General features: G+C 38.2%; 1 protein-coding gene across 3 annotated transcripts in view; it reads right to left on the reverse strand.

The window, feature by feature from the left end:
- Positions 1–22,689, reverse strand: part of EPC1 (enhancer of polycomb homolog 1) — an 89,607-nt gene extending 66,918 nt beyond the window's left edge. For all 3 annotated transcript variants that reach the window (XM_074358238.1, XM_074358237.1, XM_074358239.1), the window contains exon 1: positions 22,238–22,689. In XM_074358238.1, coding sequence (XP_074214339.1) covers positions 22,238–22,240 — 3 coding nt within the window. In that variant the 5' untranslated portion in view covers positions 22,241–22,689. The remainder of the gene's footprint in view (positions 1–22,237) is intronic.
- Between the last annotated feature and the right edge of the window lie 2,355 nt (positions 22,690–25,044).

Here is a 25,044-nt window from a genome sequence, read left to right on the forward strand (position 1 = left end):
ACAGCTGCTCTTCATTCTGTTCATGACAGAGAGTCAATTTTTTTTTGGCATGATTGTCAGGGCCTCATAATTTTGCCTTCACTCTATCCAACATCATTTCTCCTTTATTGCTTATGGCAAACAACCCAAGCCCTGCACTACAGACAGGTGAGTTTCACCACCATCTTTAGAAATTAGCAAGCCTTTCATGCTTCCTCTTTCCTTTCTTTTTAAAAGAAAAATTGGGGGGGGGTCATTAGGCTTATTTATTCATTCATTTATTATCATCATTTTTAGTGGCGGTACCAGGACCTCATGCATGCTAAGCACTGCACTTTTCCCTGAGCTATTCCTCTCCCCCTGTTCTTTCTTTCCATCTCTCTCCTCTCCCTGTCCAGCTTCAGATCTCTCCTTCTAGCTACTGAAGTGCTACTTCACAGGAACGTTTTGAAGATTAAATAAAGCCAACCATGTCAAGCATCCCCATGGTCTGCGGCCCACAGTAAACTTTCAATAGTTGTAAGCTCTTGTTCTTACTCTTCAAAACCCAACTCAGATATCACCTCCTTCGTGACACTTCGATGACTTAATTTCTCTGGGGCCTCATTTTCTAATCTGAAGAATGAGTTGGGTGAATTCAAAATAATCCTTAAGCCTACCCCTACCGCACTCTTTCTCATCTCTGAACTCTTGTTACACTTTCCATCAGTAAGAACAATAACTTTACTTTCAAAATACCTTGTAATGGCCTATAATGAAAAAGCACAGGAAAAGTAATCTATCTATCTATCTATCTGGATCACTACGCTGTACACCAGAAACTAACACAACATTGTAAATCAACTATACTTCAATGAAAAATAAATAAAAATAAGGGGGAGGGTATAGCTCGAGTGGTAGAGCACATACTTAGCATGCATGAGGTCCTGGGTTCAATCTCCAATACCGCCTCTAAAAATAAATAAATAAACCTAATTACCTGCTCCCCTAAGATTTTTTTAAATAATAAATAAAAATAAATTTATTGAACATTTACTATATGCCAGGCAGTGCAAAAGTACATTTTAAATGCATTAGCTCACTTAATTTTCATGACCGCCCTGTCTATGAGGTGTGTCCTATCAGAGCAGTTGCAAGTCCTGCCTCTGGTCACAGAGCAGGGGAGAGACAATGCTGAGGCTGGAATCCCCAGGTCCAGAGTGGAGCCCCGACCCCAGATGACGGAGTGAGATGAGGAGTGAACTGGCAGTGAGCTGAGAGAGGGAGGCCATCCGTCCCCTTCCAAGAGTCTTGGCAATGAGGGGAGGGTGAAGGGAGAGGCAGAGGGGGACGAAGCCATTCAGGTCACCGGTTTTGTTGTTTTTGAAGGTGGGAGAGATGTGGGCAAGTTTGTTCGCTAAAAGCAGAGAATCCTGTAAATGGATTAAGTTTAGGACCGGCTTCCTCTGCAGGAGGGAAGGCAAGAATGGACAGTGATTCAAAAAGTTAAATCCTCAGTGATGGGAACAGTAAGATTAAAAACCAAACAAACAAACATAACACATAGTACCAATTTGGGCAGCAGGAGTCCAGATTCTGCCTTTCTCCAAGCATTCAACAAATATCTCCTGGATGTTTACAGACCTGGGCAAGGCCATTTGTGCAGAACTATGATAAGCAAGTCCCCGCGGCCTTCCAGAGCTAAGAATAAAGTCAGAGGCTGTGTTTGTATTTAATTGGGAAAATGTGAAATTAATGTCTTTAAAAAATATGAGTACACAATGATCTCAACATTAAGAAATGATACAGTGCTCTAATTGAGAGCATTGTGCAAAAGTACTGAATACCGAATATTTTCACCAGCAGTAATCATTTGCCGTCACTTTCTTTTTCTTTTCATAATAAGCTAGATAAAGAAATGACATCAAGTACACAACATTTAGGAAAATAAAAACTGGAAGCCCTTTATGATGTGTTGTATGTTGGAAAGTAAACGTTGCAATTGTGTTGCAGCTTATTTAATAGGATACCACAAGAAACAATACCTGAACTGATTTCTCTAGAGTTGATTTATGCGTAAAATTCTGTGCATAGTATTTAAGAACTATGTTTTATACAAAATAAGATAGTTCGGCATATATCCAGAAATAGTCTATCTCTACTTTAAAAGAATAAAGCCAGTATCTTATAGTAACTTATAGTGAAAAAGAATGTGAAAACGAATATATGTATGTACATGTATGACTGAAATATGATGCTGGACACCAGAAACTGACACAGCATTGTACACTGACTATATTTCAGTTAAAAATAAATAAATAAAGGGAAAATTATGAATCCTAGAAAACTGTAGCAGGACAGACTCAAAATTATTTCAGTTCAACTGTGTCTCCAATATACATGACTAAAACCAATCAGGTCTGTCTAAGAATGAGTTAAAAATGGTTCCAGCAGTGTTGGGATTTTAAAAAACACACAAAAAGATAATGAAACATGATACATCTTACTGTGTAAGGTAAAATCCTAAATTTATAGAATATCTACTCTGAGCACAGCAAGGATTTGGCCAGAATTTAGATCACCATCCCTCTTGGGGGGAAAAAAGGTGATTGGTTAAGTCTGACCACTTGAAGGACTTGCTTTCCTTAATTCTGAGGTCCCGTAAATCATGTGATCTTTTCCTCACCATCCTGGTGGGCAGGTGACGGGACCCCCACGACACTTCTAGAAGCAGCTGGGGGAGAAATGCAAGGCATAAATAGGAAACTGTTTGGAACTTGAACAATAACAATTCCATACATACGCCATATATATACACACATCATATATTCCAACAATGAGTTTTCCAGAATAGAAGTCCATCTTAGAAAAAAGAAAAATTTAAAAATTAAAACATATGTATTAAAGGAATACATTTGGTAGTATACATCCAAACTGGATTTTCAAGTAAATTTACTTCCATTTACCTAAACAGGTAAACTACTGTTACCTTATTTAATCTAGTGACTGGCACCTACTGGCAGGAATGATCTGTAGCCTAGGTGTTGGTCCAAGGTTGCAAAGGGCAGAAGGATAAAAATGAGGGAGAGGGAGGGGAGATGGGGAGGTGGGAACCTTTAGGTGCCTTACAGTCTTGAACACATAAAACATACTACTTGTGTTACACTAATCAGTGTGGTACAAATGGTACAAGAGAGGTTAGAGATGAAACAGGAACAAGAGAAAAAAACTGTTCATGAAGTAGAAATTTATGTGGAAAGTTTTTTTTTTTTTTTTAGTTTTGTTTCTTTGGGGGGATGGTGGAGGTAATTGGGGTTTTATTTGTTGTTTATTTATTTAAAATAATTAAGTTGTTTATTTATTAATAATAATTAATAGCTTAAATTATTTATTTTAATGGAGATGCTGGGGATTGAAGCCAGGACCTTGTGCACGCCAGTAAGCACATGCTCCACCACTGAGCTATTTCCCCCCCAACTCTGTTAGAAGGTTTAAGTCAAAGTTACAAGCAGGCGGTGGATACACGCTGCTAGGAAAGAGGGCATCCCAGAGAGGGGCTGCTAGGAACCGCCGCTGCTCCTGTGACCCAAAGAAGGGAGTTATCTCTATCTTCTTCAGAGACTTGGGGCACAGAAGTCTCTTTTTTTTATTATCTAATAAGTTACGATTAGTGAAATAAGAGTTTTACTTTCACTCTATGTATTATTCTTCATTATGATACTTTGAGTAACACGGATCGTCCTGACGGCTTAGATGGCACTCTGGGTCCCGAAACTCGGGCTTCCAGAGCAGGGAAGGGAAAGTGACCGAGTTTTTTCAAACCTGAGGAGTGAGGTTATAGGTGTGGAGAATGACTGGTGGAGGGAGCGGAGAAGGGGCTGGGGAACAGAGCCCAGGGGAACCCGCACACCTGGGGGACAGCAGAGGGAGAAGGGCCGGGAAACGAACAGAGGAGGCTGGGAGCCGCCAGGTGACTACTTCCAGGAGGTGATCAATGAGAAGAAACAAAAAGAATGAGGAGGTCCCTGGAGACACAGCAACCCCGATTTCTACAGGACGGTGAGAGCAGAAAATACACCCTGGTGAGCTGAGGCGTGGGCTGGAGGAGCAGGCTGCATGGAGCCTGGAACGTGCTAATTCATCATGTACCAGGCAAGACGAGCCAGGTGAAATTTTGAAGGGCCCTCCTAGGATGCTTTCCTAGGTCCTTCCTCATAGGAAAGCACCCCAAGGACAAAAAAAAAATAGGCTTAGCTTCAGGACACAACCAGGGGCACATCATGAGTACCTCCCACGTCAGACATTAGAAGAGAATGTATTGCGTTAATTCTCCAGGCTTCACAAAATCCTCGTCTGGAGGAAGTAAAACGTATCTTTCATCTTTAAAACTGCAGAAACTAGTAAACAAAAGACCAGCCTGACTTGTTTGAGTTACTGACAAGGGCAGAGGCCACATCCAGATCTAAAATTTCTTCTGAATTAGGTTTCCCAAACTCTAGACTCATAAACCACAAGACAAAACAAGGACACTGTGGTGGCACATACATTTGGATATATATTTTGGTTTTAATAGACTTATTCATAATCAGGTTAACTATTTGGTGTTTTTATTCCTTTCCAGTCTTTTCTGGCTTTGTGTCTGTTTTTCATTTGCTTGTTTTACGACACTGGAATAGTACTGTGTATTATTTTGTTGTGGTCCTCATTTCTCAATATAATTCCCACCTCATTAAGCATTCTCCCCAGATGTTAGCTTAGCACTTTTCAAAATTATGTTCCATAAAACGCTAATCTTAGAAGTTACGTTCTGAGATGAGAGTTCTATAAAGAGTTACATATAAAACCAGTAAGTTAAGGGGTGGGGGTATAGCTCAGTGGTAGAGTGTGTGCCTAGCATGCATGAGGTCCTGGGTTCAATCCCTAGTACCTCCACTATAGAAATAAACAAACAAATAAAAACCTAATTTTTAAAAAGCCCAGTAAGTTAGGGAAAAACTGCCTATTATTTCTTCCTGTTTAAAATCCGTATAGGCTCAGACAAGTCCTGCAGGAAAGAAATCTATTTACTGATACTTAGAAAAGTATTTTCCAAATTTATCTCACCATGCAACCCCTTACCATGTGCTATCCATTACTACATTTGTTTTATAAAAGCACATTCTGAGAAATTGTTACCCAGGGAATTTAAGGAAACAGAAGTTTTCCTGAGCAAATTATCTATTTAATTACTTAAGAAGTCTGACCTGTGAACTTTGAAAAAGCATAAAGTTTTTATAAATGTAAAGTACTATCTTTATTACCACTTCTTCAGATTTTTATCCTGCTAAAAACAGTGCAAAATAAGACACTCAGCAATAAAACTGGATAGAATTCTAACAAGCACTAGAATTAAGAAGATAGCTGTGCTTTGGCAATAAATCTGATGTTTAATAACAAATTAACTAAGATGTTTCGCTACATTTCTTTGTCCAAGTTTCTCCACTAAAATAAAAGGTGCATGCTGAACTTCGCCTCAGATTTTTCGTACTCTGACTTAAGCTCTTCTAGCTGCAGTTTCTCCATCCATAAAATAGAAACCATAGCACAATCTGTCACATAGGTTGTTACATTGACTCAATGAAACCATTAACACAGAAAATTTAGCTTGGACCGGACACAAAAGTCATGCTCAATCAACATGAGCTATTTTTTAAGGATTTTTAAAATTACATTCCTTTGAATAGATCATTTTACTTTTCTGAGCTTTATTTTTGTACATACAGTATAAAACATAACCCTGGTTGTAAAGGCTTCAAAATTCTTAGCTAAGGAAACAAAACAAAACAAAACTAAGAAAACCTCAAATGAAACCAGAGACCAAGATACACATATAAAACTAATTTATATATAAATATTATACTCATCTTCTAGAATCTTTTTGTTTCCAGTGAGTAGCTTTGTATCATTCCTATGTTTAAATCTACATGGCGCTCTGCTGTCCTCCTCGCTCCCCCCACCCCCACTGCCAAAAGTTTGACCTGGCGTTGCCCAGTGCCTGCGTAATCTCCAAATCTGGTCAAGCCAGCTCCCCATGAGGTCAGGGCCTCTCTGTACAGGTTGCTCCTGTTTCCCTCAAGGTGAACACTTTGTGTAAAGAGAGTCAAACGATAAGCAATATTTTGCATTCGTGCAGTGAGACACAGGTTATGTACTGGGAGGAACACTGTCTTCCATGTTTGAAAATGCAGATGCTAATGTAATGTTTACCATTTACCAGCAGCATGAGCCTAGAGAAATGATTTAATCTCCAATACTTAAGCATCTTGTATGCTGGGTCTAAAGAATACTTGTTCTTCACCCTCTTAGACCATTACAAAGAACAAATAAGATAATATGGTGAAAACTCTTTGCCAATTCCAAAGTGCCTTACAAATACAAGGAAGAATGAATCCTTTTATTTCAATTTCTCCATAGTGGTTAGGAAAGGCATATGTATATTGCCCCGAATTGACACACTGAAACAGGAAGTTGATCGCAGACTTGATTGCTAGTCTAGGGCCCTTCAGCTGTTTCCTTAAATAAGAAATCTTTACGAGAATACCAAAATTCATCCTTTTTATTTATTTTTTCAATAGTCTTTTTTTACCCCTTTATATTTATCTTGCCATATTTTTTCAATTAATCTAGACTGTCCAACACAATATAAAAATTTAGGAAATCTGTAAGTCTGAATTATTTTGGGATAAGCTACGTACCTGTATTACCATTTTTACAGTTACAATTTTTTTATAGTTTTCTCAAAATTTTCCTTATCTAAACCTCCATTTAGAACAGAAAATCAGTACAAATGTTTTCTTGAATATTGCTCACTAGTTTACCCTTAAAGCATCATTTAGGGGGTGGGTGTAGCTCAGTGGTAGGCTGTGTGCTTAGTATGCACAAGGTCCTGGGTTCAAGCCATTCAAAAAATAATAAAATATAAAAATAAATAGATAAATAAGAGCAGCATTCAAGGTTTCTAGCAGATGATACACAGGAGCTTTAAGAAAAATCGCTGTAAGATAGAATGTAATATGCCGACGAAAGGCACTGGTTTCAGAGTCAGACATGATCTGCGTTTGAATCTCAAACTCTTGCTCTTTCCTAGCTCTGTAAACCTGAATAAAAGTCATAACATCTATGAGTTTCCACTTCCACCTCTAACATGGGGATGATGCCTACCTCCAAGTATTGTTTGGAATAGGTAAATAAGCCACATAACCAAACTGACTGGGTTGGTACTTTGCTGGATATTTTTCTTGCATTATCTCATTTAATCTCTACAAAATAGCTTCAATGCCTGTCATTAAAGATTTCAATGTATTAAATATTATTACACACACACACACAAAACCTGAGCATTTTTCTTAAGGATTAAGGAATAGTTTCCAGTGTAGGGTGGAAAATGGTTGCCCAAGAGGAGTGACTCAGGTCCTAACTCCCTTCATTTTAACATAAACGCTACACTGGGCTTACACTAGTGGTTCAGTCCTCCTTCCTCTTGAAGAAAAACACTCAAAACCTAAACCTGAAGAAGAAATACTACCTGAATAAAAAAGGGTTCCCTCTTGAATAGTTTTCCTGTTTCTTTCCATTCACAAAAACCACCACGCCCACACACGCTTCACAGCAGGCTCCTGCGGGACTCGGTTGTGTGTCTCTCCAGCATCTAGTTACCCGTCTTCCATCTTAACAGAATTCTCTTTGCCTTTATTTTGTTGGGTTGTTCCATCATCTGTGCTCTTTCCAAATAATTAAGCTTTCATGCTCTGCTTGAAAAACAGTAGTTCTTCAGCATTCATCTTTAACAATGTTCTGTATAATGGTCTTTCTTAATTCTTCATGGGAATAAAAAAACAAAACAATTTTAAGTACTGCAAAAACAGGCTAATTTTCTAACAATATTGCCTCCAATATGTGAGTTTCTAAGACTATTTTTTAAAACCAAAGAGCTTTTCAGGCCCTGTTACATTTTTTTTAATAATTGAGTCATCAGTGAATTAAAAAAATAACTCATGCTAGGCTAGCTCATGTGTATTAAATTGTTATTTATGAGCATTTTATTTTAAAAGATGTGGGTTCTTTTTAAAAAAAAAAATTTTTATTGAGTTATAGTCATCTTACAATGTTGCGTCAAATTCCAGTGTAGAGCACAATTTTTCAGTTATACATGAACGTACATATATTCATTGCCACATTTTTTTCACTGTGAGCTGCCACAAAATCTTGTATATATTTCCCTGTGCTATGCAGTATAATCTTGTTTATCTATTCTGCATTTTGAAATCTCAGTCTGTCCCTTCCCACCCTCTCCCCCCCAAGCAACCACAAGTTTGTATTCTATGTCTATGAGTCTGTTTCTGTTTTGTATTTTAAAAGATGTGGGTTCTGATCCTGGCTTTGCACCAACTAGCTGTGTGATCTTAACCTTCATCAGCCTGGATGGACCTCAGTCTCTTGACCTTGAAAAGAGGGACTAAGACTTGATGGTCCCTCCCAATGCTTCCAGCTCATAAATTTTATGATTATCCCCCCATTTTCTATAGTTGGGAGAAAAAAATAGGGATATGTGAAATTTTCTAAGTGTAAGAAGCTATGAAAAGAAAATTAAATTTGAGATATGTGGTTTTTATAGAAACAACGCTTTTAATGTTTCCCAACTATATATTAACCCCAAAGAAGTGTATGAAAGCAAATAAAGTCCTGGAAGACATGCCTTAGGGAGAGCAATTTCAACGAGTGGCTCAAAGATGTTATACTGTGTTAATTAGTATCACTTGATGCTTAAACAACAGGATCTTATAGGATGCTTAGCAGAAGTAGCCTTGCAGTAAGTGTGGTCAAATGTGATCCGAGGATTAAGAGGTGCAAACTGTCAGGTATAAAATAAGCTACAAGGCTGTATTGTACCACACGGGGAATACAGCCAATATTTTATAGTAACTATAAATGGAGCATAACCTGTAAAAATTGTGAATTACCATATTGTATCCCTGTAACATACAATATTGTACATCAACTATACTTCAATTTAAAAATACGATATTGTAAAATAAATACAGAAATAAAATTTAAAAAACATAGTCTGAGAAATCTATGGAAGCTTACAAATATATCATTAAAATTGGAAAATAAAGATTCGGAACTCATATGAAAAAGATACAAACTTTGAAACAAAAGCTGAAGCAGAAATGGTCAAAATAATTGTCTGGTAGTAAAAGATCTGCAATCAGTCTTATATTCTCACTGGAAAAGTGCAGAGACTGTCTATGTAACAAGTTAAGAAATTAACAAAATACTATTGTCCAATATTATCGTCCACTGAGGAAAAACCAACACACAGCAACAATAACAATAATAGTAGCAACCAATTTAGCAATTTGAAAAGTATGGTGAAAGCAGTAAAAGTGTATCTAAGCCAGACATCAAAAAACTAGGTTCTTCAAACTTATGCTTACCAGGGGCGGGGAAGGGGGTGGGGAAGGGGGTGGGAAGGGATAAACTGGGAGTTCAAGATTTGCAGATACTGACTACCATATAGGAAATAGATAAACAAGTCCATATTGTACAGCACAGGGAACTCTATTCACTATCTTGTAGTAACCTATGGTGAAAAAGAATATGAAAACAAATCTAAGTATGTTCATGTATGACTGAAGCATTGTGCTGTACACCAGAAATTGACAGAAATTATAAACTGACTATACTTCAATATACATTTTAAAAAAACTAGGTTATGTTTTATATACTTTAGTAAGTTCTCCTAACATTGTTTCATTTATTGGGCCTTATCTCCGTGCAAGCATTGTGTTATGAACCATGGGAGACACAAAATAAAAAGGTGTTATAGCCCTTAGTGAACTTAATTCCTGTAAAAACAAATAGGGTATGTCCTGTGCGTATATTCTGGACCATCCTGGCTTGAAAGGAACATTTAAAATAATTTGATATTTTTATATTTTCAGATTTACAAATGACTGAAGTAAAATGTATAGGAAATATTTCATAAATTTACAAAGTAGTTTATTTTCATCTACCTTCATGATATTTAAGAACTAACTTTCAAGAAAAAAGAGGACACTAATGAACTCATCTACAAAAGAAGCAGATTTGCAGATATCGCAAATGATCTTATGGTTACCCGGGAAAGGGCAGGGGGAAGGGATACATTTGGGAGTTTGAGATTTGCAAATGTTAACCACTATACATAAAAACAGATAAAAACCAAATTTCTTCTGTATAGCAAAGGAAACTATATTCAATAACTTATAATAACCTTTAATGAAAAACAATATGAAAATGAATATATGTATATATGCATGACTGCGATATTGTGCGGTACACCAGAAATTGACACATTTTAACATACTGTTATTTCAATCGGGGGCGGGGGGAATGAACTTTCAGGTTAACTATCTTAAACCAAAAGTTTATTCACCATTTCAGACTTTGCTTAATGAAGCTGGAAATCAATATTCAACAATCATGGACGAGTCAGCCATCAAGTCAAGTCGCTATTGAAAGTGACAAGTGCACGGCGTTATGGCCAGACATGGAAAGACGCATACACAAGGTGAACTGAGGGAGCCAAGGGGAGTTCGTGAAGGACCCGCCCTGGGATCACGTGTACCACGTGTATCATCATGTATCGACACAGAGAGAAAAGGAAAGTTCCTCCCTAAAGCATATTCAATATCTGGTGGTAACCTATGATGAGAAAGAATATGAAAATGAATCACATATGCACATGTATGACTGAAACACTGTGCCGTACACTAGAAATTGATACAACATTGTAAACTGACTATACTTCAATTTTAAAAAAGAGAGATTTTGAAATGTATTCAAAGAAAAATATTTTCTCCCTGTGTGAGCAGTGTGTGACGCAGTCTGATACCATCTTCCTCAAACATTTGAGAGAGAGAGAGGTTTTCTGGTGGGTGTGATGTAGCATTTGCAATGGTAAATTCCAGAGCTACAATGAATCTACCTGGAAATTTCCAATTTTCCACTCAACATCCCTGACCATCCAAACTTTTAAGAACCTTAGTGAGAGGTGAATTGAACCAGAAAAAATCTGATGAAATGTAGGGTAGATAGTCTTGAATTTTAGATATAAAGAAAAAAAGGTCTTAAATAAAATTTTATAATCATAAAACCCCCCAAATTTGAAATCCCATACATCTGGCATGTAAAATAGAATGTATATTAAAACTTCTATTTCTTATTTAACTAAAATTTCATTTTCAAGTTTTTCTCCACTCTTTCATTAGTTCCTTCAACACAGTGTTGGTGAACAAGTGTACTTGCAAAAAAAAAAAAATTGCAAAATCTTAAGTCATATAAAGAGGTGCTTCTAATTGAAATGCACTTTTCAAATGTATATGAAATCTGAGTTCCTATGCATTTGAAAGGAAATCACACATAGAAAACTGTCTATGTTTATGCTCTCAAATGAACAGCACTGTCATTCTGCCATGAACCAATCTGTTATTTTTTTTCTTCTCTCTTTAAATTTCTATTCATTTGGTGGGGGGGGGGGGGAGAACACTAAGTTATTTTCAGTATAAGTAGCCTTATAGACATAAACTCGTACTATCAAGAAATAGTAAACATAAGCAAAAAAATCTTATGCATCATTCAACGTTTCAGTGCCCCCATGCTGCCCCCTGCTGCCCAGTAGCCACACTTAACCGAAAATTGTCCCAAACTTTCAACCTTTCACATTTACTTCCCTTTAGTCACCCCATCAAAACTTATCTGGCCAGAGACCCAGACCACTGGAGTTTTCCTCTACCAGGCTAGTGGGTAAGCAAGTTACTCTAAGAAAGAGGTAGCTCCCCCGTATTTATCCCATCACCGTTTTCTGACCAGTTGTAAGCATTTGGACTGACGTTCTGTGGGCAATGACCGACATCCAGGTTCCCAAGCTTGGCGTTCCAAATCCTTTCGGTGCTGTTTCCAAGCTACCAGTACGGGTCTGTCTCTCCCAGTCCCTAGCCCCCAGGCTTCATAGTTGGATCTCTACCCGCCCCGGGGTCCTAGCGGGTATTCCCAGGTGCTGTGAGTTCTCTCTCCTCCCTGCTTAGGCTCACACTGCTTTCTCTGCCTGACTTGGTTTCTCTATGTTGGAAGCCTACCAGTCTTCCAAGGTTCTGGTCAAAATCTCCTCCTCCTCCCTTTAATCCTTTAAGCTCTGCACAATTTAGTAGAAGCTCAAAAAAGGATTTATTTAATGAGTAAAGGGCAGTTAGCGAAGAAATCTTGATACTTACGATTGGGGGGGCTGGGTTTATTTATTTATTTTTAATGGAGGTACTGGGGATTGAACCCAGGACCTCTTGCATGCTAAACACGCACTCTACCACTCTACCACTGAGCTACACTCTTCCCCCCACAAAACCCTGATTCTTAGAAAGGCTAAGTGACTTATCGACCGTTAGCAGAGGACCCAGAGAGGATAATGGGAGGCTCTGTAACATGGCAACAACCTGACACCTGAATGGGATGATGTTTTTAATCCCCATCACACTGTGTAAGCCCTATTTGGATCCCTGAAATCAGAAGCATCTATGAAGACATGAACTCAAAGCACATACTGAGTGCTTCTGTCATGCGGGGCACTGTTCTAGGTGCTTTAAATGCGTGAACCCACTGAACTCTCCCAGCAGCCAGGTGAGTAGATAGTATCACTTTGTTCCACAGAAGAGGAGACTGGGGGTCTGGACAGTTAAGAAATTTGCCAAAGGTTATCCATGTAGTAAAGGACAGACTGAGGAACTCAGATCGGTCAAAGGTGTGTATTTAAAGTGTTCTCGTAATGTCAAGAGAAATGTATATGAAGAGGCTTCTACTCAGCTTTCTGGAAGTTAAAAAAACCTCGTCAATAGAATAGCCTTGGAAATTGTGACCAGAGACTCAGACTGAGCCTCTGAGACACTCAGTGTCAATTCAGTACCTGTAAATGTTTGCAAGAGCTGACTGTCCTACAAGACAGAACTTGAAGGAATGTAGGATTCCGCCAAGTTCAAAGGTCTCTAAAGGACAGTTATATATTTTAAAAGATTAAGAAATGAAAAATCCAAATACTTGTCAGTTGATGCAGCCACTTGTGTGGGGACCAACGACTCTAACTTGACTTGAAAAATATAAAGATATGACTCAGTATCTCAGGAAAGTAGACCTTAAGAATATGTCCCCTTTTTTGATACAATGAACATAAATAAGGCTCATGACATCACATCTGTGTCCCAGACAAGGCTCTACTTGTGTTCTAACCAAAACCTCTGCTCAAGAAACTTCCAGGTGCGGGGAGGGCATAGCTCAGTGGTAAAGCGCGTGCTTAGCACGCAGGAGGTCCTGGGTTCAATCCCCAGTGCCTCCATTAAAATAAATACCTCCCCCCACCACCCAAAGGAAAAACAAAACAAAGCAGAACAAGAGACTTCAATAAGCGGAGAGGGCAGAAAAAAAATAAACTTGAGAAGGCAATATCCCAAATTGTTTGGTAGGACATAACTCTTTTCTGGGAGTAAGAGTCTTTTTTCAGAAAGATTTAAAGTACAGAAATGTTTCTTAGTGTAAGCAATCATTCTGTTTAAGAACATTCGACCTAATGGAGTAACAGCCTATTGCACTTTTACGTAGAACTTCTACTAACTTATACGTAGTGTTGAAACATTAAAGAGAACTTAAGAATCACCAAATTTAAACGTTAAATTTATTAGATTGCTGAGACTTTAACTTCTTGAAAATGTTTGCTTAAGTACCAAAGGAGGCAATCAAATGTAGCAACTTTATACGTGTCTATAAAAAAATCACCAGGTGTTTAATTAAATAATGCTTTAAATGAGACCAAATTTTAAGGGACCATGATTTCTAAAATTTGCTAAATTTATAAGTATGAAAAGATTTGTAAGCTAAGTTTAAAAACATACCTTTGGGTATGTAAATTTAATACATTTCATATTATTTTTTGAAAACTCAAATTAACTTCAGAATGGCCTTTCAATATCCAAGACTCGCTCTTGAGGGCATCAGGTAACTTGGAACTGAACAGTGGTGACTGAGTTCTTCCAGCTAAAGTTGGTGCTCACTGGGCAGTCAGCGTTCATTGGCAGAACTGGTCTGACTGCCCAGTTAGTCTTTCAGTTTGAACCTTCCTCAGTTCCTAGCAGGCGGACGGCAGCTTTTGAAACATTGAGATGAGAGAAGCAACATTGTCCACCGACCTCCCCAATTTCAGGTTCAGTGGCTTGCTTCCACAGTTTCACTTAGCAATTCTCAACCCCAGCTGCGTATCCGAGTCCCTTGGACAGCTTTTGGAAACTACTTATGCCCAGAACCCATCCGGACCAACTAGACTCTCTGAGGATGCAGTATTTTGTTTTTAAGTTTCTGGGCAGAGCTGAGAGCTACTCAGTGCAGGCAGAGTTGAGGGCCGCTGGTCCACAGTGTGAGCCCACTGTGCTCGAAGGGACTGGTGCTGTCCAACAGAACTTTCTGCAATTACAGACATTACTGTAGACGGCATGTCCACGTACCTCCCACCCCAAAGTCACATATTGAAATCCTAGTCCCCAGTGTTTGGAGGTGGGGCTTTTGGGAGGTGATTAGGTCATGAGGGTGAAGCCCCAGGAATGAGATTAGTGCCCTTGTAAAAGACCCCAGAGAGGCCCCTCATCCCTTCCACAACGTGAGGACACATCTACGAACCAGGAAGAGGACTCTCACCAGACACAGGATTTGCCAGCACCTTGATCTTGGACTTCCAGACTCCAGAACTGTGAGAAATAAATTTCTGTTGTATATAAGCCCCTCCAGTTCATGGTATTCTGTTACAGTAGCCCAAACAATGGAGACAGGAATGTCCCATAAGTCTGTCCTCCAATATGGTAATCATTAGCCAGGTGTAACTACCGAGTGTTTAATTTTTTTTTTAACTTCTTACATTTTATTTTTTACTCTTATTTTTATTTTATTTATTTTTTTATTGAAGTACAGTCAGTTTACAATGTTCCATCAATTTCTAGTGTACAGCACAATGCTTCAGTCACACATGAACATACATGTATTCATTTTCATATTCTTTTTCACCATGAGCTACTACAAGATATCGAATATAGTTCCCTGTGCTGTACAGTATAAACTTGTTTTCCTCCAAATGTTTAATTTTTATTAATTCAAATTTAAATGTACATGGTCACATGTGGCTAGTGACTACTGTACTGGGCAGCACAGTTCTGGCAACTTTAGGCCATTCAAAATGATCAGAGTCTACAATTACAGAGGTGCTCAGTGACGCTTTCCGTTACTGTGACCAGTTCAAACTTGCCTCTTCATGGTACTTCATCCCAGCTTCCTGACGAGGCCTCTAGTGGATGGAAGGCAAGCCCAAAGCTTATCCAGGCTTCTGGAAATGTTCAGGACATGGACTTTGCTGATTGCTTTTTATCCGCTTATGTTGGAAGTTTGCTTCTTGGACTTTATACTTCAGTGAAAAATGAGCTAAAGCCTTCAGAACTAAATATTCCTTAAGTCTCAAAGCAGTGAAGGAATTAAACTCTTGGAAAGGTCCTCTTCACTCCTTGGCATGTGATAGTGTTTTTCAACTGGAGGTCGTGATCTCTATCTTGGGAGGATGGAGAGTTTCCAGTGGACTCAGGCAGTGGCCTGAGTTTCAGAGCCAAATATAGGTCACTGGCATGACAGCCTCCTTTCTCAGTCTCATCGAAACCAGGTCCTTTTAATGAATGTGGGGCATTAGTGGTTGGTGGGATAAAATCTTGACAAGAACCAGCAAAATGCCACAGAAACAGAACTCTATTTCAGATGTAACTTGCTATTGAACACAACTAAGTTCTATTTTTACTTTTAAAAAATAATTTGTAAATTATGGATTACTATTTTTTAAAAAAAATTTTTTTAATGCACACCTATAGGAACTGCTGGAAAAAGAAATCTCAAATGTGATGCCCACTCTGAGGCATAAAAAGAATCCTCCTTCAAGTCATTGCTGAGTTTGTCAGTGAGCTCATTCTGACCACCTTTTCAATTCTGCAAATGTATTTATTTATTCATATATTTGCCAATCATGAAATGCCATCCTTTAAAGTCCGGCATATTTACCATGGCAGGTACCATTCGATTCTCTAGTGCAGCGTCTCAAAAGGTGGTCCCTGGACCAGCAGCAACAGCACATCTGGGAGCTTGCAACTTCTCAGACCCCACCCCGGATCAACTGAACCAGGACCTCTCAGTGTGGGCCCGGTGTCGGTGTTTTAGGTGATTCTGGTGCACAATGAAGTTTGAGATTCACTGACTCCCCCAAAAACGTCCCAGGGCGGAAACTTCTCTACATCCCACCAATGGTAGAGATGGGAACATTCTGTACATAAAATTGACCTTGTAAGTTGTGAAACACAAGTCAATATTCTATTTCAACCTCATGTTATGAATCATGAATTTATCTACTTCCACAAAGCCTCACTGAATCTCTAGTCTCTGATCTTTTTTCTTTCCCTATGAAAAATTCAGCCTGTAAAGGAATTTCATGAGATGTTCCTGAAGAGATGAGATGCAGTATGTGTGCCTTCAGCAAATTCAACGCACAAAAATTCAGCTCTATACAACAGATAAATTAGCGGCATTACTCGTTTTAAGAAGAGATGATTCAATTTATTAAACTATTCAGTAAAGGATTCATTTAAACAGGGATATCATACAATGCATATGCCAAGTTACAGAATGTAAATGTACAAATACCCAATGTCACAGTCCAGAAGAGGAGTAGGTACACAGGCTCTGATTCCAGACTTCCCAGGTTCAAACTCCAGCTTTCTCATTTACTGTGTAACCTGAGCCAAACCTCTCCAAGCCTCAGTTTCCTCATCTGTACAGTGGGTATAATAATTGTCCTATCTCCAAAGTTTGTGTGAGGATTTAAGGAGATACTTAATAAAGGTAGCATTTAGCTTAGAGGCTGGAACATTGTAAGCTCTAATTAAATGTTTATTTTTAGTTTTTCTAAAGTAGCTGCATCTGTGACCAGTTCACCTCTATGAAAACAGATATTCATGTTGTATCATTCAAGAATGTTTTTACAAAGCAGTTAAAGTTTATACAAAGCAAACAGGAGCTGGCCACACCGAGCACTGGATACTCAGCAGGTGTTTACACTTTCAAGAGTCCTTCCCTAGCCAAACCAATTAAGGGAATTTCAATCTCCCTGTCAGTGACAGGGTTTAGATATGAGCATGTCCTGCAAACCTGGCCAAAGAGCTGTAAGAAGCAGTATGCTGTGGGCCTCTGGGACGGAACTTCTTCCCTTCTGAAAAGATGCATAAGAGAAACTCTCTTCCCTTTGGAAGCTGCAGTATCAGGATATGATGCTTGGAGCTGCAGCAGCCATCTTGTGACTATGAGGAAAGACATTGCTGGCATGACTGCAATGTAAAAGAATAGAACCTACTAGGAAACCTGATAACATTGCTGAGCTATTGAACCAAACCTAGAACTGGCTTGCCTATTAATTATTAATTTAGTTGAAATAATAAATGTCCTTATTTTTTATGCCATTATCAGAAGGAGTCTACGTTAGTACAAAAGCAAACTAAATGACATAACACATTTAGTTAGTATCTTAATTGGCTCTATGACAAAGTAACTTGGTCACTTTGTTCTGGAGGTCATCTTAAACCACACATAGAGGATTCTTAATGAATAGGTCCTTCTCTTCCAATTCATTTGCATGTAACAGCAGTCTCACTTCCCTGCTCCATATCTGATGTGCTTAATGAAGTAACCATTAGCTAAATGTCTAATTATATTCTCTTCATAAGTTAAAATGTTTATTATAACAATTTCTGCTATATAAAAAAATCATTGAAAATTCTTTCAGAAGATTTTAAAATAAAAATAAATATTTTAATTCTGATACAATCCTTTAACACTGTAATTGTATTTCCCTGCTTCATTTTACAATTTTTATTTACATTAACATTTCTCTCATGACAATGTGAACAAAATGTACAAAATGAGGCTCTACCATCTTAAAAAAAAAGTTTTTATTAAATGGACATCACAAGAACACACACAAAATTCTTTCCACCAGAGTGACCCCCTCCTCATCTCTTCTTAAGCAAATAAGTTAATGTTTTATTTCTCACTTTGCAATAGGAATTTGCGTTAGGTAACCATCTATGTAGCATCTGTTTGGGCTAGATCTAAAATCTGAGGGCTATTTCTCCCTCAATGCGTCCCAGATAATGGTCCTTCAATAGAATGACCCTTTAAATCCTATAAAAACAGATTTAATTTTTTAAAAAGGTTTTACCCCAGAAATCTTATTATGCCTTCATTCCCAAAGAGAACCTCCCGTATCTAAGAGCTTAGATTTAAAGTGTCTTATCCTTTGTGTGTGGGGGGGGGAGGGGGGTATTTAGGTGATTTATTTGCTTCTTTATTTAAATAGAGGTACTGGGGATTTTAACCCAGGACCTTGTACATGCTAAGCATGTGCTCTACCACTGAGCTGTACCCTCCCCACTGAAGTATCTTTAAAATACTGAACCATATTGGACTGTAACCTCCATGAGAGCAGAGATCCTTGCCTCTTCTTCTGAATATTGCATCCCAGCATTTTGGCATAATAGCACATAATAAGAGGAAAATCTGGAACAAACAAACCCACAAATAAAAATAAATGGTGAATAAATCAAGTATAAAGGCCATTCCTTTCATCTTTTTCTTAAGGAAATCATCTTTGCCTTACTTTCCCTTCAGAGTCTCCATTAGAGAATTGTTTTGGAAAGATAAAAAAACAAAGTCGTAACACAAACACCCATTTGGTCTCTCATTTTCTTTCCCATCTGTTCCTTTGCAAAACATGTAATGATCTGTCCAAGAAATAGCACAGATATGTATGCACGAAAAGAGGATGGAATTAGAAACATATACTCAATTCCAAGTCTGTACTGAATTTGGTTTTCAGAGGGCAACATTTTTAGCTCTTTTTACTTCTCCTAAAAAAGTTTATTCTAAGGTATGTAAGATAGATCATGGCTAATATTTTCAGCATTTTATGAGAGGTCATCTTAATATCAATGTAAATGTTTCTTCCTTTTTTTCCTTCATCTTTCCTAATAAGGTTGGGTAACCTGAAAATTTCCCCAATCTTTAGCAATACTAATGAATACAAACTAACAAATCAGGAAATTATGTAGGTTCACTACATTAAGTCTTAATAAAATTTTCAGTTTATTTCTGTTATTGACCAAGTCATAATTTCAAGTTCATTTGTCTGAGGTTCATTGTTTGGAATTTGATTTACAAATCCTCCATGTTTTTGGCATCATTTATTTCCTCTTTCTGCAAACTGTTTTTTGGCCATGTCACTACTCGTTGACCCCTCCCCTCCAAGAGGGATGGGCAGGATGAAAAAAATAATAATGATATCCTAACATAGTCAATGTTGCTACTTGCTACTATCTCCGATAAAAAAGTGTGCGAGGAAAAAATAAGTGTGTAATTGTTGATTAAAATGACATTCCAAGATTTAAAAAAAATTATTTATTGTTCATGAGCTAGCAACTGTTACTATGAAAAACTGAGTTCTCTCTATACTCCATTCAATAAAGACTTTTTCATGATAAAACATAGCTTATTTTAATAATTCTAATCCTAATCTCACCAAACTCACGAACTAAATGCCTATGAAATGTTGTCAATTAAGGAAAAAAGGAACCTCCAGAGAATCAAGAGCTAAAAGGAAGCACAAGGTGGATTTAAAAATGGAGAATAATGTAAAACAATGAATTGTTTTTGCCTCGTAGATTTAAACCTCCTTACTTAGTGATGTAAGAGCCACAGATAGAAGAATATCTTTAACATAAATATCCATGATGATTTTTAAGAGTCGAGATGTAACTATAATGGTTACTCATAATCAATGATGTAATAGTCGATGATGTAGGAGAACAAAGAACGTTGCATAGCTACATATGGACTTCACAGCATCAGTTTGTTTTTTAAAAGGGGGGCTACACTGTATAAGCATTTTTAGTTTCCACAAATTAAAACGAAAAAAATCACCAGCTGAGTAACAGAACGTTTTAGCAACAAACACATAGGGAAGTATATTTTATTCAGCAGGTTAACTTCAGAGAACTAAACTCTACAGCACAATCAGAGGATTAGATAATATATTTACACCTGCAGTATTTCATTCCATAAATAATCTATAATGTCAAATCTAGTCTTGATGGGGGCATTTAAATTTTATGAAGAGATAAAATGTTACAGTGAACATTTTCACATTTTTATAGCAGAATATAAACAAAATACAGGCATAATATATAATTATTTTTGAAGTTGAAGGAAAGGGTCTTACACAGACAAATTACAGGGACACAAAAATCAGAAATACTATACCTAGGTATTTTCACACTTTTTTCTACTTCAGAATTTTAAATAATTAGTAAAATGAGCATTTACACATTTCAAAGTGAATAAAAACACTCAGTAATAACTCCGAAATTTTTTACTCTCTCAAGAAATAATCTATTCAATTATGTGAAAAGGGGGTCTAGGATACTATTTCAGTTGTTTTTATTTGGCAAAATAACATGTTTTTAGGTACAATCACTGATTTCTCCCACTTTCTTTTTCAATTAAGGACACACTTACTATCTTCATAAACAACTGAAACGCTCACAGAGACTAGTAAAAACTATGTCACAGCATAATGTATATTTTTGTTCTTGGGAGGCTTTGGGCCTAAATTCAGTATTCTCCAGTCAGCTAACTTCCAGTAAGAACAAAGATGGAAGAGATTTATCCTGCATTTAGGTATACGAATACCAATATTTTTAAATTAAAAGCAGTTGTATATATATTCTTAAAAAATTATCTTATTCCAAGATACTTACTCTTTTTTGAACAAGGATACACATAAATTCAACTGAAATATCACTTCAAAATAAAACAAACTGTAATGTAGACGCTGCTATATGTCCAACTACTAGAAAATTCCCCAGAGAAACTTGGAATAGTTATTTAAGGAATCCCTAGGTTCAAAACGAAATTCAACTTTTACAACGTTCAGTGAACTAAAACTCCAACGTTTTGTTCAATCGAAGACACTGGCACGTATGATACTGCGATATAAGGAAAATGCAAAATGTTACTGAGGAAAGAGAGGGTAAGCCAACAGCCTATTATTGAAGAAATTCGGATCTAGAGATAATCAGATCAGATCAAACACAACTGCAAACGCATGCTCCTCCCTGATGCCCCCTGGGCTGGGGTGACGACACATCTGCTCTCAGCCACAGTTCACAGTTCACAGCAAACATCAAAATAATACAACTGAATAATCTCCTCTGAGCAAAATCAACTTTCTTTAAGGAAAGAAAAAGATAAGATAATAGATCAAGTCTTGCCCCACCTCTTTTTTTCTCCCTTTTCTTTTAGTGAAACTGACATAAATTGTTGAAGAGAACCACAGCGCCACCAACACAGATCAATGCAAAACAAAAAAGATCTCCCACCGTGTGCAAAAAGAAAAAAAATTAGAAAAATGCCAAAAATTACAAAATGTCTCCCCAATGTACCTCCGAGAAAAACAAGATAGCTCTGCAAAGATTATCCGATGAGGAGCTTGAGGGAATTACTACCATGGAACACAAGTTTAGATCTGATCAGCAAATAAAAGACCCACTATTTAGTAACAGCCATAACTTAATATAAACCCGGTTATGTCAATCTCCGCCTTCATTATACCAAGGGCAGCTTTTCTGTAGTTTGTATCCAAGTAATCCATCAAGAAAACCACAATAGGACTATTTAAAACCAAACCAAACCAAACTACATCCATAGTTTGCCTGCTGATCATTTAATCCTGGACAAATTAGGTAATACACAATTTTTATAAAGAAGATATGCACATATTTGGCATTACCAACATTGCTGGCACAAAACAAGTCCATCTTGAAATAGCTGAGTTCCCCTTAGTTCACAGTAATCAAAGTATAATTTATATTATAAATATTTAGCTTTGATCATGGAGGAGGGGGGAACCTAATTTTTTTTTCTTTTGGTAAAAATTAACCAGACAAGATTAGGTGGAAATGTGCAGAGATCAAAGCTAAGGAAAAAAAATTCAAAGATTGGTTTTCCGAGAAGAAACACAATGCAAATCCTTTTTAGCTGGGAGCTCGTTCAAAGATTTAAGGGCATAAAATGTTTAAAATGACAAACTTACCATGAGTGGAAGGCAAAGAAGCAGCCAGTTCTGGAGAAATAATTGTAACAATATAGACCGGATACTTGAGTCCCCACCAGCAGCAGCCTGCAGGCAGCATATGGATCCCCGAACATCTTTGGAATATGTGGCAAATGAGAAGTCCGACTTTCTTCCATGATCGCGGGCTGGATGGGGAGCTCCCCGGGATCCGTGGGCGTTTGGGGGAAATCGGAGCGATCCGGCCGGAGATGACCGGGAGGCGGCGGCGGCGGCGGCGGCGGCGGCGGCCGGGGGTAACAACTTTGCGCTGGCGGCGGCGGCCGCGGATTGGCTGCCAGGCCAGGCCCGTCTCCGCGGTCCCTCCCGCCCCCGCAGCCCGGAAAAGGCGGCGTGAGGGCCATTTTACACGGGCTCCCGAGCGCGGCCGCCGGATGCCGGGCTCCGGGCTCGGCCCGCGGTGACGCTGCAGAACAATAGCGCCCCGGCCGCCGCGCGCGCGCGCGCGCGCGCGCGGGGAAGGGTCCGGGGCTCGGGGCGGGCGTCGGGGGAGCCTCCTGGCCGCACCCCGCCCCTGGCGCCCCCTCGGGGGCCTCCTGCCCGCCCCCCAGCCCGGCACCCCGGTCCCCGCCCGGGATGCGGCCGCGGCCGCTGCAGAGCGGCTCCCAGCAGAGCACGTTTGCCTGCGCGTCGCGAAGGCCCCTGAAAGAGCTGTGCACGGAATGCACGTCGTTTTCAGCCCAGGGGGCTGTAACTCCTTGGGAGGAGAGGGGGAAAAAATGTAGACCTGGTTAGCCATAAGTGCTACCGTTTGTGCAGAAAATAAAAATCAAATAATGATGTTGGCGCGTCAATGAAAAACAATAGGCATCCTTTTCTACCCCCCACCCACCCCACCTCCTTAAAAACTGTTCCAGAAGCCTTTACCAGCTGACAGAACCCTACCATTCTGCCTTACAAACAAAATGGCTGTGGTTCTGAGTTTTTTTGGGATCCTCCCACTGTGGCTCCTCCTGGCCTCCAGGAAGTGGTAAAAATCCAAAATAAATACAGCACTAAAAGTACATTGTCCAGGCTGGACTCTGGGGAAGCCTTCGGTAAGGGGGCCTCAGAAATATGCTGCTTTTTATTGGGGGGTTGTTTTTTTTTTAATTTTTGCTTTGAAAAGAACATCAATCACGAGAGATTTACTTGACTGTAATTTGAACTTCCTGCTTTACATATTTATAAGGGCTTTCGCCTATCTTGGCAGGCTTTCAAATTAAGTGGGCTGGGAAATTTGATGCTCCAGGTCTAGTTGGGAGCTGAGTCAGGCATTTTGGTGGTTGGAACTGGGCTTTTGAATAAAAACCAAGTCGAAAACTTAAATAAATAAATAAAATTAATAATAATAATAATAATAATAATAATAATAATAATAATAATAATAATAATAATGTTAAATGAATGCTACAGGACGATGGATTGCAAATGTAAAGCCACAAAAGTCAGCAAATATCGAAATGTGTCAAATACTGCATATATGTGTTAATTGAACAGGTTCAGTATAAAATTCCTTGCCAGCTAAATTTCTAGGGCGCCAAGGATAGAAGAGAGTTTAAGGGAATTGGCTGAAAAAATGGAGTGAGCAGGTACCTATAGTCTACAGACCCCTTCCCCCACACCCCCATACACACACGGTCTGGTAGCTCTATCCCCACCTAGAATTTTTTTTAATTTTTATTATTTTTATTTATTTATTTATTTTTGTAGTTTTTTCTTATATATATTTTTATTGAAGTACAGTCAGTGTACAATGTTCTGTCAATTTCTGGTTTACAGCACAATGCTCCAGTCACATAGGAACATGCATATATTTGTTTTCATATTATTTTCCATCATAGGTTATAGTTCCCTGTTATACAGTATAAATTTGTTGTTTATCTGTTTTACATATATTAGTTAGTATCTGCAAATATAGAGCTACACATTTATCCCTTCCCACCTCCCCCCTAGCATTTAATAGATGACTTTCTTAGAGAGCTCTAACTACAGTGACTGTATAATTTATTGTCTAAACTAGGATATTTCTGAGAGTAAACGTTTTACTTTGTAGTCTCAACAGTAGTTATCTGATGAGAGTAAATTTCAATGACATTTATGTGATTATAATCAGGACAACACGCTTAGGAAGTCATGTAGTGAAGAGAGTAGACTAAAATTCTTGAGAAACTTTTAAGCAGTTTTCCTTTTAATAGAAGAAAAATTGCTAGGGGCCATATTCACTATGTACCATTTTGTCTTTCCCCCACCCCAGCCGTGTCCTCTCCTCTTTTCTCCCTTTGCCCACCCTGATATATACATGAACATTCATATATGTCTACATACATACAGTTAGACATATATAATTATATGTGTACATCCATAAAGACAGCTAGGGATGTGCATGTGTATATATATTTTTATTATCTACATGGTAGAATATTCTGTGCATTTTCCACAATATGCATATTTCTAGTTTATACACTTCTCTATGGCAGAATTTTCGTCAGAGTTTTGTAGACAATATTCATGATATACATAATTTGAACATCTTTGGTTTTGGTAAAAGTAAAATGTTGTGTGAGATGTTTTGGAAAAATTATCACTGAAAGATGTAAGATAAGTAATTCTCATGTTGTTTATTCAAATAGTTCTTGAGGGTTTAGAAAGTGCTGGGTGGGATGCTCGGTGCTACATACACATTAATGAACAAGCCGGCAGTTTTTCTCCTCCTTCGTGAAGCTCATAGTCTAGGAAGAAGACAGAGAAATAAGCAAGTAAACAAATACATAATTGCAAGTTATAAT

This window comes from Camelus bactrianus, chromosome 35 (genome assembly GCF_048773025.1).
Source record: "Camelus bactrianus isolate YW-2024 breed Bactrian camel chromosome 35, ASM4877302v1, whole genome shotgun sequence".
Classification (NCBI taxonomy): Eukaryota; Metazoa; Chordata; class Mammalia; order Artiodactyla; family Camelidae; genus Camelus; species Camelus bactrianus.